General features: G+C 40.0%; 1 protein-coding gene across 1 annotated transcript in view; it reads left to right on the plus strand.

Annotated features, from left to right (window-relative positions):
• The window catches only part of MAMDC2 (MAM domain containing 2), a gene marked incomplete at both ends in the record, with an annotated part of 178,369 nt that extends 167,012 nt beyond the window's left edge, over positions 1 to 11,357 (plus strand). Inside the window, 3 exons of the mRNA XM_080708749.1 lie at positions 1,921 to 2,180; positions 11,070 to 11,154; positions 11,293 to 11,357. Of these exons, the coding sequence (XP_080564875.1) occupies positions 1,921 to 2,180; positions 11,070 to 11,154; positions 11,293 to 11,357 (410 nt within the window). The remainder of the gene's footprint in view (positions 1 to 1,920; positions 2,181 to 11,069; positions 11,155 to 11,292) is intronic.
• Positions 11,358 to 14,350: the final 2,993 nt, after the last annotated feature.

Raw genomic sequence — 14,350 nt, forward strand, 5'->3', positions numbered from 1 at the left:
CAGACATGCATGTGTAAGTTGCATATCTGTATTTACATCTCTGTTTTTATACACTGACACTCGCTTAAGTGATAAAATGTTAAAGGGAATGCAATGGGGTTTCTTTACATTGCTGAATATGCAAAACCCAGTGCTTCTTGTGTAGCAATTTTCCTGCCAGTGAAAGAATGGAAGGTTTTGAATTGAAAGAATTATGTGTTTTCATTTAAAAAAAATCTCACATAATGTGGAACTATTTTGAGAATATGAGCTTCGGTAGGTCTTTAATCTGATCAAGACATGGATTTGAGCCGGGTGTGGTGGCGCACACTTGTAATCCCCGCGCTTGGGAGGCTGAGACAGGAGGATCGCACAGGTTTGAAGCCAGCCTCAGCTACTTAGTGAGGCTCTCAGCAACTCAGTGAGACCCTGTTTCCAAATAAAGTATAAAATAGGTCTGGGAGTATAGCCCAGAGGTAGAAAGCCCCTGGGTTCCACCCCCAGTACCAAAAACAAAAAACAAAAAACAACAACAAAAAAAGCCATGGATTTGCTCTAGTTTTGACTTGGAGCATCGAGTCAAATGCATGTTTTATTTTAAAAGCCTCACTTTGGGGGTGATGTTGGTGCAGCCAAGTGTTCTAGAACTGATTCAAGTGGCTTGGGCTGGGAAATAAAATGCATTCATCAACAAGTATTTATTGAGTATCTACTATGTTCCAGTTCTAAACACTATTCTAGGACCTGAGGACATGGTAATGAACTAAACAAGAAAAAAGTGTCTGCTTTTGTGCATTAGAGAAGGAAGACAAACAAACATTACAGATGAAAAATTATACAGTATGTTAGTTATTTACTATGGAAAACAATTAAGGTTGTTAGTGATGACGAATGCCAGGGGTGGAAGACTGCAATTCAAAATAGCAGAGTCAGAGAAGGCCCAGTAAAAAGGTAACATCTGAGCAAAGACTCCAAAGAGAAAAAAAGATCTGAGAGTATCTGGGGAAAGAGCCAAGATTAGCACAGGCAAAGGCCCTGAGTTGGCATATTCGGGAAAAACATAGGGAAAAACGTGGCCAAGCAAGACTGCACAGCTTACAAACAGCAGAAAGTTATTCTTCACTGTTGGAAGTCCAAGATCAAGGTGCTAGCAGATTTGAATTTGGAGAGGGCCTGTTTCCCCACACATGGTCATCTTTTCCCTCTATTCTACCCCCACATGGCAGAAGAGATGTGGGAGTCTCTGGAGTCTTACTCATTTTTTTTTTCTACTGGGAATTGAACCTAGGGGCATTCTACCTCTGAGTTACACCCTCAACCCTTTTAAAAACATATTTTAGTTTGAAACAGGGTCTTGCTTAGTTGCTAAGGAGCTTGCTAAATTACTGAGGTTGGCCTCAAATCTGTGATCCTCCTCCTGTCTCAGCCTCCCAAGTACTGGGATTACAGTACTTGGTGCCACTGTGCCTAGCCTCTGGGGTCTCTTATAAGGGCACTCATCCCATTCATAAGGACATTACCCTCTTAAGCTATTTACCTCCTAGTACTACCCTTACCCTAGTACTATCAGCTGGAGGGTTGGGGTTTTAACAGACGGATTTGGGGGGAACCGAAACACTTGGATGCTCTGGAATCGTGTCCATCAATTAGTAAAAGAAATTCTGATGTGATAATCACCACATCAGAGACATAATGTGGGTACATTAATTACCTCCTGTCATTTACGCTGAATTATAAATCATTTTTGAACACCATTTTATGATCTATTTCCCGTGGCATATCTATTCTCCAAGGGTCACACATAATTCTCTAGAATATAAAAGCCATTCCTGGCTTTTATAGTAGTGAAGTCCAGTCATCTGTGTTTCTGGGACCCATGAAGGAAGGCAGGACGACCCGACCCGTGCCTTTGTAACGCGCCTGCTTTGCATTCCTCTCAAGGCTACTACATGTACATCGAGGCCTCCCACATGGTGTTTGGACAGAAGGCACACCTCGTGTCCAGGCTGCTGCGAGGCGTCCCGGGAAAACACTGCCTGGCCTTTTTCTACCACATGTATGGAGCAGGGACTGGCTTGCTGAGTGTCTATTTGAAAAGAGAAGAGGCCCTTGAAGACTCCCTCTTATGGCGAAGGAGGGGCGAGCAGAGCATCTCCTGGCTGCGAGCGCTGATCGAGTACAGCTGTGCACAGCAGCACCAGGTGAGCCAAAGGAGAGACGTCCAAGCGAGGCCCACGCGCGGGACGCTGCTCGTGTTCTTCCTACTTTGTCCTTTCTCGGGGTCATAGTTAAAAGCAGGTTGAGTTTAAGAGTAAAGATAATTAGCCTCCATATTGATTAAATCTTTAAGCCGTAAATTAGACAGAGAAAGCTTTGGGTGTTTATGCATAAAGTGATTTTTTTTGCAATTCAATGATGAAAGCATATCTATTTTTGTCCTGGTACATTGTGAATGTCAAGTATATTTCCATATGTCCTGAAGTCTCCAAAATGAAGGCTTGCCCTCCTCTACACATGGTATTGCCTCATTAGTTCTTGCAGCTGCGTCTTTTACTCATCAGGCCCCACACCCAGGTGAAGGCTTCTGTTTTAAGCCTGTTTAAGAGCGTGTATGCGCCAGAGTAAGTTTTTTTTAAGCCCCGTGTTCATCCCTGCATGGCTGTGGATGAATCTTAGAGTCTTGATCCCAGGTCCTGGGTCTCCCTCCAGATTCTCTCATGTGCTATTAGAAGACCTCAGTCCTAGAGGATCTCAATTATAAGGGAATCTTGGCAGCAACAGGAAAAACCTTTTAAACTGTAATAGGTGAGGGCATGGTGGCACACGCTTGTAATCCCTGTACTTGGGAGGCTGAGACAGGAGGATCTCAGGTTTTCAGTCTAAGTGCGGCTCTCTGCAACTTAGTGACAGCCTGTTCCAAATAAGTATTTAAAAAATAGGGATGGAGGTGTAGCTCAGAGGTAGAATGCTTCCGGGTTAAATCCCCAGCACTGCAAAAATTATTTCCAGTGGTGGACTGAGCAACCAATCTAGCCCACAGAGCAGCAGCTACCTCTGACAGCCACCAACTTCACCTGCCCGCCATAAGCCAAGCCCAAGATGGCTCTGTGGAGATAACTTTCAGAATTCTGACTGGTTTCTGTTTCCCATTTTTTATGGTAGTAGGGATTGAACCCAGTGGCATTCTACCTCTCAGCTAGGTATCTTATTATTTTTCATTTAGAAATAGGATCTTTCAGCATTACCATGTGCTGGACTTGAACCTGTGATACTCCTGTCTCAGCCTCCCAAGCACTGGGATTACAAGTGTACGCCATTGTGGCCAGCACCCCATTTTTTGTTTTGTTTTTGTTTCTGTTTTTGTACTGGGGGTTGAAGCAAGGGCATTCTACCTCCAAGCTACACCCCCAGCCCTTTAGGGGTTTTTTGTTTTGTTTTTTTAAACAGGCTCTGTTAAATTGTTAAGGGCCTTGCTAAATTGCTGAGACTGGCCTCAACCCTATGATCCTCTTGTCTCAGCTTCCAAGTACTGAAATTATAGGTGTGAGCCACTACACCAGACACCCTGACTATTCTTGAAATTGCTCTGTAGAATTCTAGAGTGTGACTTCCAGTTGGGTTGGGGATGTAGCTCAGAGATAAAATGACCCTGAGCTCAATCCCTAGTAACACACACACACACACACACACACACACACACACACACACACACACACACACACACACACCTTCTTAATTTTTGCTTCTGATTGATAAAACCCCCTGAACCAGCACTCCTCAGCTTTAGCCACTGATTGCTTAGTCTAAGCCCAAATCTTCCTGGAAAGAGGTATCCAAAATAAGGGCTTTATCTTGTACCACCCCACCACCAAAAATAATTATCAACAGATCTGAAGGGAGAGGGTTGCAGAAGCCCAGAGGGCCAGGATGCAGTGCCATCCAGAGAGCTGGGTTGTTAAAGAGTAAATGACAGGGAAGACGGGCCATTAGCCAGGAAGGGCCCACTAGCTCAGCATGAGTAAACCACCCAAAAACTCAGTGAGGAATAACAGCCCCACCAATAATTTTGATAATGATATAATGTCTGTTACAGAAGGAAAGTGGCTGGAACAGGAACTTAATAACATAATCGATCATCACTCAGAGATGATGGATCAATTTTGGTAGGCTGCTTGGGTACTCATACTTCTATACCTTTCAAATGGTTTTCAAAGCGGGGTTCTGGTATTAGCAGCATCAGCAATACCTGATGTGCAAACTTACCTGAAGTGCAGATTCTCAGGCCCCATCTCAGTAGTACTGAATTAGAAACTCAGGGGTTTCTGAGACCCCTGAAATCTATTTATACCCTTCAGGTTATCCTAATGCATGCAAAAAAAAATAGAGAATTTCTATGCCGGACTAAATGAATCTGAATTTTGGGAGATGGTGCCTGCGTATTGATATTTATTTTTCAATGCAGAGGATCAAACCCAGGGCCTCATGCATCCCAGGCAAGTGCTCTACAACAGAACTACCCCCTAACTCAACACTGATATACTTTTAAAAGCCCAAGTTTTGAGACAAGTACTCTCAGATTTGAATTCTGGAGAACAATTTCCCAGGCTCTAAGTTCCGAGGTTAGGTACAGGATTTGCATGTACTAAACTTGCTGGGTAGCTGGTCACTGAAGTTATGTTTGAATATGAGTAATGAATCATCTAGGGCAGCATCTTGGGGTGTTTTAACCCAAGGGTATAGAACAACCATGGAGCCTTTCAGCTTACAATCTGGAAGGAAAACTCCACACTCTTCCAATTTGGCTTAGAATGGAAGAGTTGTGCTCTGTTCTTAGCAATTCCCTTGGTAACCCGAATGGCCGCAGGGGCGCTGGGCTCAACTCGTTGTCCCAAAGCACCCTAGTGTCTAGTAAAATGTAGACACTCATACGCACACAGATTCGCCATCTTCTGCAAGCCAAGCATTTACAACGCTAAGAGCTAGACACACTTCTTTCCATGGATCTTATGGCTCCATTTTACAGATAGAGAAAAGTAAATATCCACAAGTGGATGAGGGAAAACTCAAGCCCAGATCTGCGTGGTACTGAAGTTTGCATCTGTAAGCCACTCTTCTCTACCGCCTCCTACCACACAAGTTCCAAAATACTCTCATTCCCTCAGGGTCACAAGCACTGGGTAATCTTGGAGAAATCTTATTTTCTGTGAGATTATTTAGGCATTTGCAAATGGGAAAATAATTCCTGCTTGCCGACATCATCAGAGTAAGAGTCAAATGAAATGATATGTGAGGGGGATCTTGTAAACTTCATTGTATCAAATTATAAAAAGATATTATCACCATTTCTAAAAACATATTTCCTTCTGCCAAGTGTGGTAGAACACACCTGTAATCACATTACTTGGGAAGCTGAAACAGGAGGATCACGGGTTCGTGGCCAGTCTCAGCAACTTAATGAGACCTCAGCAATTAAACCCTGTTTCAAAATAAAAATATAGCCGGGGCATGGTGGCACACGCTTGTAATCCCCGCGCTTGGGAGGTGGAGACAGGAGGATCACGCTGGTTCGAAGCCAGCCTCGCTGGCTTAAGAGACCCTGTTTCCACATAAAAAGTATAAAATAGGTCTGGGAATGTAGCCCGGAGGTAGAAGGGCTTCCAGGAACCCCAGTACCACCAAAAATAAATAAATAAATAAATAAATAAATAAATAAATAAATAAATAAATAAATAAAAATATAAAAAAGATTGGAGGTATAGCTCAGAGGTAGAATGTCCCTGGGTTTAATCTCAAGTTCCACAAAATTATTTTTATGTATTTATACATATGCATATTTCTTCCCCAAATTTCTGTGGTCCCTAGTTAATATTGTATGGCAGAATTGATATTCTCAAATCTATATTAGGCATTCAGACTATGTTCCAGTAGTTTAAGGGCAAAATATCTCATTTTGGGGGGGGGGTAGTGGGGTTCCTGGAAACCCTTCTACCTCCGGGCTACACTCCTGGAGACCTATTTTTTATATTTTTATTTGGAAACAGGGTCTCTTAAGCCAGCAAGGCTGGCTTCGAACTTGCGTGATCCTCCTGTCTCTGCCTCTCAAGTGCAGGGATTACAAGTGTGCGCCACCATGCCCGACTAAAATACCTCATCTTAATGAATATTTGGTAGCCATTTAATATTCTAGGTGCTGAGGATTCAGCAATAAATAGAATATATACATTTCTTACTTTTTTAGAGTTTATAATTTAGTGGGACAGAGGAAGAAAATATAAGCCAAAAATATCTATTGTAACATCAGCTGACAATAAGAATAAGTCTAGTTTAACTCACAGAAGGAGAAAGTAGAAGATGGTTACATGAAGCAGAGGATGTGGGATGGGGAGTTGTTGGTCAAAGTAGGGTGACTGTAGTCAATATTGTATTGCATATTTCAAAATAACTAAGAAAATCCGGGCGTAGTGGCACACACTTGTAATCCCAGTGCTTGGGAGGCTGAGACAGGAGGATCCCACAGTTTTGAAGCCAGCCTCCGCTACTGAGTGAGGCTCTCAGCAACTCAGTGAGACCCTATTTCCAAATAAAGTATAAAATAGGTCTGGGAGTATAGCCCGGAGGTAGAAAAGCCCCTGGGTTCCACCCCCAGTACCACAAAAAATAAAAAATAAAAAATAACTAAGAAAGCACATTTTAAATGTCTCACCATGAAAATCATTAAGTGCTGGAGGCAGTGGACATTAATCCACTTGATTTAATCCTTCCACATTGTATATACATATCAAAACATCACATTGTACCCTACAAAGCCATACAGTTATGATTTCCCGTTAGAATAATATTAATTTTAGACAGAAGAGAAGGAAGCCAATTCAATCAGGTGATAAAGCCAAAGAAGTTTGGGGTTAAACATGAAAGACCTTGAAGAGTTTGGAATTCATTCCAAGAGCAGTAGGAAACCATCAGAAGGCTTTAGGATAATAGGATCTGATATGTATTTTTAAATGATCACTGCATCCAGCTCCTACATAAAAACTATACTGTAGTGGAGTGAGGAGTCTGGCAAGAGGCCCGGGAGCTGAGCGTGAGAGCAGTGCTGAGATGTCAACCGAAGCCCATAGGCCTTGGTTGAATGTGGAGCTTGAGACAAAGAAAGCAGTCAAAATGACTTCAAAGGTTTTGACCTGAGAAACTACTGTAATGAGTAGATATGCCACTTATAGAACAGGCAGAACACCTCCGGAGGAGTAAGGGTGGTGTGTGCAGGAGGGAAGGCAGGTTGTTGGCTGTTTGGTTGGTTGGTGTTTTGGACATGGAAAGTGTTTTATATATTAGAAACTTTATGTCAGCCAGGCATGATGGTGAGTGCTTATAATCCCAGAATTTAGGAGACTGAGACATGAGGATTGCAGGTTGGAGACCAGCTTCAGCAATTTGCAATTTGCTAATTGCAATTTGCTAAATTTGCGATTTAGTGAGACCCTGTCTCAACATAAAAAAATAAAAAAGGTTGGGAGTATAGCCCAGAGGTAGGACACCCCTGGGCTCAATCCCCAGTACTCCCCTGCAAGTGTGATGGCACACACACGTAATCCCAGTACTTGGAAGGGTGAGACAGGAGGATCACAGATTCAAGACCAGCCTCAGCAACTCAGCAAGACTCAGCAATCTAAAGGGACCCTGTTTGCAAATAAAAAAATAAATAAGGCTGAAGGTATAGTTCAGAGGCAGAATGCCTCTGGGTTCAATACACAGCACAAAGGAAAGAAAGAAGGAAGGGAGGGAGGGAGGGAGGAGGGAGGGAGGAAGGGTGGGTGTCAAGTAAGCAGTAGATAGGAATTTGGAGTCTGGAGAAGGCAATAGGGCAAGGCAAGTAAGTATGTACATCATCAGTGGAGGTGGGCAGGTTTGGATGGTTTTTAAGAGACTTCTAGTATTGCTGCCTCTTGAGACTGATCCTATAGGAAAAATATGTGGGTGGCTTCCCAAGGACACGCCAATCATCAGATTATCCTTGTAGGAGAAATGCATCAAATGACAGAATTTTAATCATGCCCCTACCTAAGGGATTTATTAATGAGCTAAGCAGAACCTGTCTCACCATGATCAAAAACACAAAATCATTCAATTTCCTTTGGACTCTGATGATTCTTTGCTGCTTTCAGGCATTTTCCTCCTTGGTTCTTAAATTTTTATGTCATTGAAGGAAAGTGTTCATCAAATTCTCACCTTGCTGAAATATTCACATGAGCCATTTGGTTAATTAGACTGCCCAACGTTTATTAGAAATTCCTTCATGCTGGGTATTCAGCTAAGAGCCAGTTCTCCATATTGTTTTGTTCATGATTCTCTTAGTCCTGATAATTTTCCCTGGTGCCTCCAGAAATACCTAATGATTCCACTTATTAAGTACTTACATCCAAATAACCTAATTAGTGTGTATGTCCTCAACACTTATTAGCCATTTTAAAAAAATAGCATTTAAATTGAAAGAAAAATATTTTATCTAATTTTAAATGACAACAATTATTTACTAATGGCATAGTAATGAGAATTATTATCAAATTACCTTTGAGTATTGCGCAGTTTCTCAAACCCTGGAAACAGGTTGGTTACAGCCCCCTTAATGAATGTTCTGCACTGGTTTTTACATGGTGCTTGCTTTAATTACAATGACTCCCCCAAACCCCATTCTATAAAGTTAAGATGTTATCAAAAGGAATATAGATCAATATACTGTTTGAATAACCTTGAACTAGTAGTTCACACGTTGTCTGTTAAATGTTGAATACTGCTGTCTCCTTTAAAATTTCAAACTATACCACAGCACCCCGTGAACATAGTTGTGTATCGCAGCCTCACAGTTTGGGAACCAAGAACATAACTTACTTAACCCTATATTTGTTGTGTTTATCCTATAAATAAATATTTGTTCATCAACTGGATAGATTTGGTTAGTCCTAAAGCACAAAGTCAGGTGAATCTCATCATCAATCTAAAAAAAGAAGAGATATTCCCACATATTTATAAGTGCCACAATGAAATCATCGTGCTGTAAAATGATCATCACTAAAGTATTAAGGAAATTCCAAGGAGAAAGTTATATAAGCTCAATTGTTTGGCTAAATCATAAGTTATTGAGAATATAATCCATCAGAACTTGTCTATTATACTTTCCATTGGACACTTAAATGTCAAAAAATAGACTTTATTGTTGTTCAGAAAACTAGAATGTGTATTAACTGCAATTATATGTTCTCCTATCTAGATGTGTTAGGATATTTTTCCCTTTTCTTGCCAGTTATTCAGGTTTTTATTTAGGGTTGTATATTAATTAGTGTTCTCCAGAGAAACAGAACCAATAAAATGGATGGATGGATGGATGGATGGATGGATGGATGGATGGATGGATGATGGATGGATGGACATATGAGAAGGGATGCATTTAAGGAGATTGAGAATTCAACCCATCACCTGCAAACTGGAGAACCAGAAAAGCATAGCTTAGTTCAAGTCCAAAGGCCTGAGAACTAGGAAAGTCAATGGTGTAAAGCTTTGTCTGAAGCCAAAGGCTTGACAACTGGTGGCTGCTGATGTAACTCTCAGAGTCTGAAAGCCTAGGAGCCTGGGCTTCTGATTTCCAAGAACAGGAGAAGATGGGTATCCCAATTTCAGAAGAATGAATTCACCTTTTCTCTGCCTTTTTTTTTTTTAATCTGGTCCCTCAACAGATTGGATGATACCTACCTACACTAGATGAGGCATGATTTTCCTTGCTTAGTCTACTGATTTAAATGCCAGTCTCTTTTAGAATCAGCCTGACAGACATACACAGAAATAATGCTTTACCAGCTATCTGGGTATCTCTTACCCCAGTCAAGTTGGCACCTAAAAATTAACCATTGCAAATTATGTCCTTAGAATTTTTATTAATCTTTATTTTGCCACATGACTGTCATTAAAGCTTTTGTGAGTCATTAATTTCAATATAATTTCATAAACACATTACTTAGTTTATATTCTTATATAATTTGGGGGAGATTTAAATGAAATTTGTTTAAGGACTTTCTTTTCCATTTAATTTAAATCATAAACTAGTCCACAGGGAAGTCATTTGTTCATTAAATGAGTAAATATATCCTCTGGACAATTTTCATTACCCACAAACCTCCTTGGCGTATTCAGCTTATTAGCCACTGTTGGGGCAGCCTTAGAGCTGGTCATCTATTTTTTCTAGAACAAGAATATTTGATCCGTTATTTTCTTCTCAAGCTCCAAAGACATGAAACTGATTCCTTCTTTTCCCTGGGCTGTGTTTTTGATATTATGGTATTTAACATGATAAATGAGCCATTTTCTTTTGGCAAATTTAATTATTATGCTCTTCTGTTCATACATGTGTATCATCAGTCATAATAAATCTTTCCACCTCGAATCAGTACCAAGGTGGATTTGTGGAGAGCCTACAGCCTGAGTGAGCCTCTCACTCTCCTAAGTACTATGGGTGCTGGAGATGCTGGAAGCTTGGTGTTCTAAATGGGGTTAGGAAACCAAGTCACCATTTAGAAGCATTTCTAGGCAAACATTTTCTGGGGAATTGCCTAAAGAGATGAAGAGATATCAAAAGAAAGGGACTGGAATCTCCAAGGCTCCCGTACTTTACTTTGAATAAACACACACACACACACACACACACACACACACACACACACACACACAAAACTCCAAGCAAATGTTCTCTAGTACCTACATTTGAATTTATAATTTTGTGTCCTTTTTTTGTGTGTGATACTAGGGTTCCTGGAAACCCTTCTATCTCTGGGCTACACTCCCAGACCTATTTTATATTTTTATTTGGAAACAGGGTCTCTTAAACCAGCAAGGCTGGCTTCGAACCTGTGCGATCCTCCTGTCTCCACCTCCCGAGTGCAGGGATTACAAGCGTGCACCACCACGCCGGGCTGTGTCATTTTTCTTAAAGGGGACTCAAGAAATAGCAAAGCTTCCAGACCCATAAAGCCTGGGTCTGCCCTGAGCAGCATCGTTTTATCAGGATGATTCTACTTCTAAATTCAAACTTCGTTATTTTTCAGATCGTTTTTGAAGCCATTCGAGGAGTATCAATAAGAAGTGATATTGCCATTGATGATGTTAAGTTTCAGGCAGGACCATGTGCAGGTAATAACATTTTTTTCCAATTATAAAAGCTTGATTGAAAAAGATTTTGCAATATAATCTCAAATACTAAGAATGCAAATTAAATTTTTATCTAATAAAAATAGAGAAAATTAATTGTCTGTTTGTCTTTCCTGACAGAAATGGAAGATACAACTCAACAATCATCAGGATATGCTGAGGATTTAAATGAAATTGAGTATTAAGACATGATCTGAATTGGATTAATGAGACAAAAGCTGTACCTCTCTTCAGTGAAAGTAAAACAGAGAAATATTGGACAGTTTTAGCTATTTCATAAGTTATAAAATGATTCAGATCACCCTTTTCATTACTTTGGCAAAAAATACTAACTCAGGGCTTTTTTTTTTTTAACCTTTTTGCATTTGACAACTGTTACAAGAAGTACAGGCTGCTGGTTTCGCATAGATCATTCATCTTAATTTTGGTACCAATTAAAAATACAAATGTGTCTATATTGTGGCCATTTGAAAGTACTCAAATAAAGGGCACAATCCAAATAAGTGTGCTCACTTAAATCTGCATTCAGTGAATGTATTGGGAGAAGAATAGGGCTTGCGGGTTTCCTTTTGTGTTTTCACCATCATAAATATTTTTAAAGTAAATAATGCAGGGTGTCAGTAATATCTGCAGAATGAATGCAGTTTTTCATGGTACCGAGTTAGTCTGGAAAAATAAAGTCTTATTTTCTATGTTTTATTCATAGAAATGAAGTGTCAATTTTTAATATTTTCACCATATTTGATAACAAAGGATCTGTCATGAAATCCCAGGGTAAGTCAATATTAATTAATGCTGTATTACAGGCCAGGCTACCTTCTTTTTTCTCCCTTTGAACTACCTTTGAAAGTCACTATGAGCACATGGATAGAAATTGCACTTTTATAAAGCAAGCTTGAAAATGTTTATATACACACACCCAACAATTTTTATACATTTTTAATAATCCGATGTTTGTAATAAATGTGTTGGTAAGGTTTTGAGTAATATGAATTCAACCAGATATACTGAACTACTGCTTGTTTACTTGTTTAGGAAATTGTATATATGTTTGTATACCCAAACAGCTGTTGTAAAATTATAAAATTACCTAATAAAAGATAATTTGACAATCTTTTCACTAGCAAACTCATTTCTACATTATATGATTTTACCGGAATGTCTGCATTATGTAACTGCAAATTCAAATTTGAACCTATGTTTTGTCACAATGAAATATGTTTTAAGCCTTTTTATTAGTAACATAGGCACTACATATATATATATATAGATAGATAGATAGATAGATGATAGATAGATAGGATAATTAATTTTTAAAAAGCGGGGTTTTCTTATTTTGTCTTTACAGTATAAGGGATTGAACACAGGGCCTCGCACATGCTAAGCAAGTAATCTACCACTGAGCTACTTCCCCAGCCCAAGAGTGTTTTATATTACAAAATTCTTGCTGTTTTGTTTACTTTTTTTAGTGCTAGGAATTGAACCCAGGGACATTCTATCTCCGAGCTACATCTCTAGCCCTTTTTATATTTTTTATTTTGAAACAGTGTCTCCCTAAGTTGCTGAGGTTGACCTCAAACCTGAGATCCTCCTGTCTCTGCCTCCTAAGTCCTGGAATTACGGGTTTGCACCCCCCCCCCCGGCTGCTTACTCTTCTGTTCTTAGTGCTCAGAAACATGTCTGGTATGTTGCAGGTACTCAACAGACAAATACTTGTTGAATGGATGAATGTTTTCCCACTAAAGAGCACCAAAACCCATGTATTACTCTATTTTTTTATTTTTATTTTTTTAGTGGTATTGAGGATGGAACCCAGGGGCCTTCTACCTCCGGGCTACACTCCCAGACCTATTTTATATTTTATTTGGAAACAGGGTCTCTTAAACCAGCTGAGGCTGGCTCCAAACCTGTGCGATCCTCCTGTCTCAGCTTCCCAAGTGTGGGGATTACAAGCATGCGCCACCACGCCTGGCTATATTACTCTATTTAGAGCATTGTATTCTACCTCCCTGATTATCACATTATTAAAAAAACAAAAACACTCAGCTATGTAAAATAAATATCCTGAGGTTTATGGAGAAAATAAAATAAATTAATTTATAATAAAAAAGGTTTTGTGAATCAAACTCTTTCTACTTTCTACATATGATGATTAATTACCCATGGGGAGAAAACTGTAAACAGTTGAAACTTTGGGAAAGATTTTAAGATGCTGACCAATATTACTGCAAGTTAGACAGCACCATTTACTCAGAGCATTTATTCCTATCCAAAGATTTAGTGATATTTGCTGAATATAACTATATAGATTGCCAGACATGGTGGCACACACCTGTAATCCCAGTACTAGGGAGGCTGAGATAGGAGGATCACAGGTATAGTTCAGCCTCCACATCTTAGCAAGGTCCTCAGCAATTTAGTGACACCCAAAACAAAATAAGCCAGGTATAGTGACTCGTGCCTGTAATCTCAGTACTTGAGAGGCTGAGTTAGGAGGCTCATAGATTTGAGGACAACCTCACCAATTTAGCAAGGCTCTCAGAAACTTAGAGAGACCCTGTTTTAACATTAAAAAAAAATAGAATAGGGCTAAGGGGTTAGCTTGGTGGTGGTAGAATGCCCCTAAATTCAATCCTTAGTACCATAAAATAATTAACTAATTGATTAATTTAATTTAATAGGTCTGGGAATGTAGCTCAGAGGATGCCCATGGGTTTAATCCCCAGTATGAAAGAAGGAAGGAAGGAGGGAAGGAAGGAAGGAAGGAAGGAGAAAGGGAAGAAAGGAAGGAAGGAAAAAAAAGGAGGGAGGAAGAGAGGGAGGGAAAAAGAAAAGATTGTATCTCCAGGACCTGGTGTTCTAGTAGGCATTCATAGCAGGTGGTCAGGGAAGGAATCAACTCCTCAGTCTCCCTGATGGTGACAAACCCCTAGTAATAACCCGACAGCTACCATCTGTGGAGTACTTACTATTTTCTGATATTTTGCAAGAGCTTCATGTGAATTCACTCATTTAATCCTGACAACAGTCCACGAAGTAGATCCTAGCGATAGTTGAGAGTTCCATTTTACAGAGAGGGGAATTAAATCTGCTCAACTCAGCAGCTCGTGTGGGGCCTGGGTTTGAACCCAGGGCCGTTGCACTGTCAAACCCATGTTCGAATCCTCAAGGGTTGCCT

This window comes from Muscardinus avellanarius (assembly GCF_963383645.1).
Source record: "Muscardinus avellanarius genome assembly, chromosome: 13".
NCBI classification, from domain to species: domain Eukaryota; kingdom Metazoa; phylum Chordata; class Mammalia; order Rodentia; family Gliridae; genus Muscardinus; species Muscardinus avellanarius.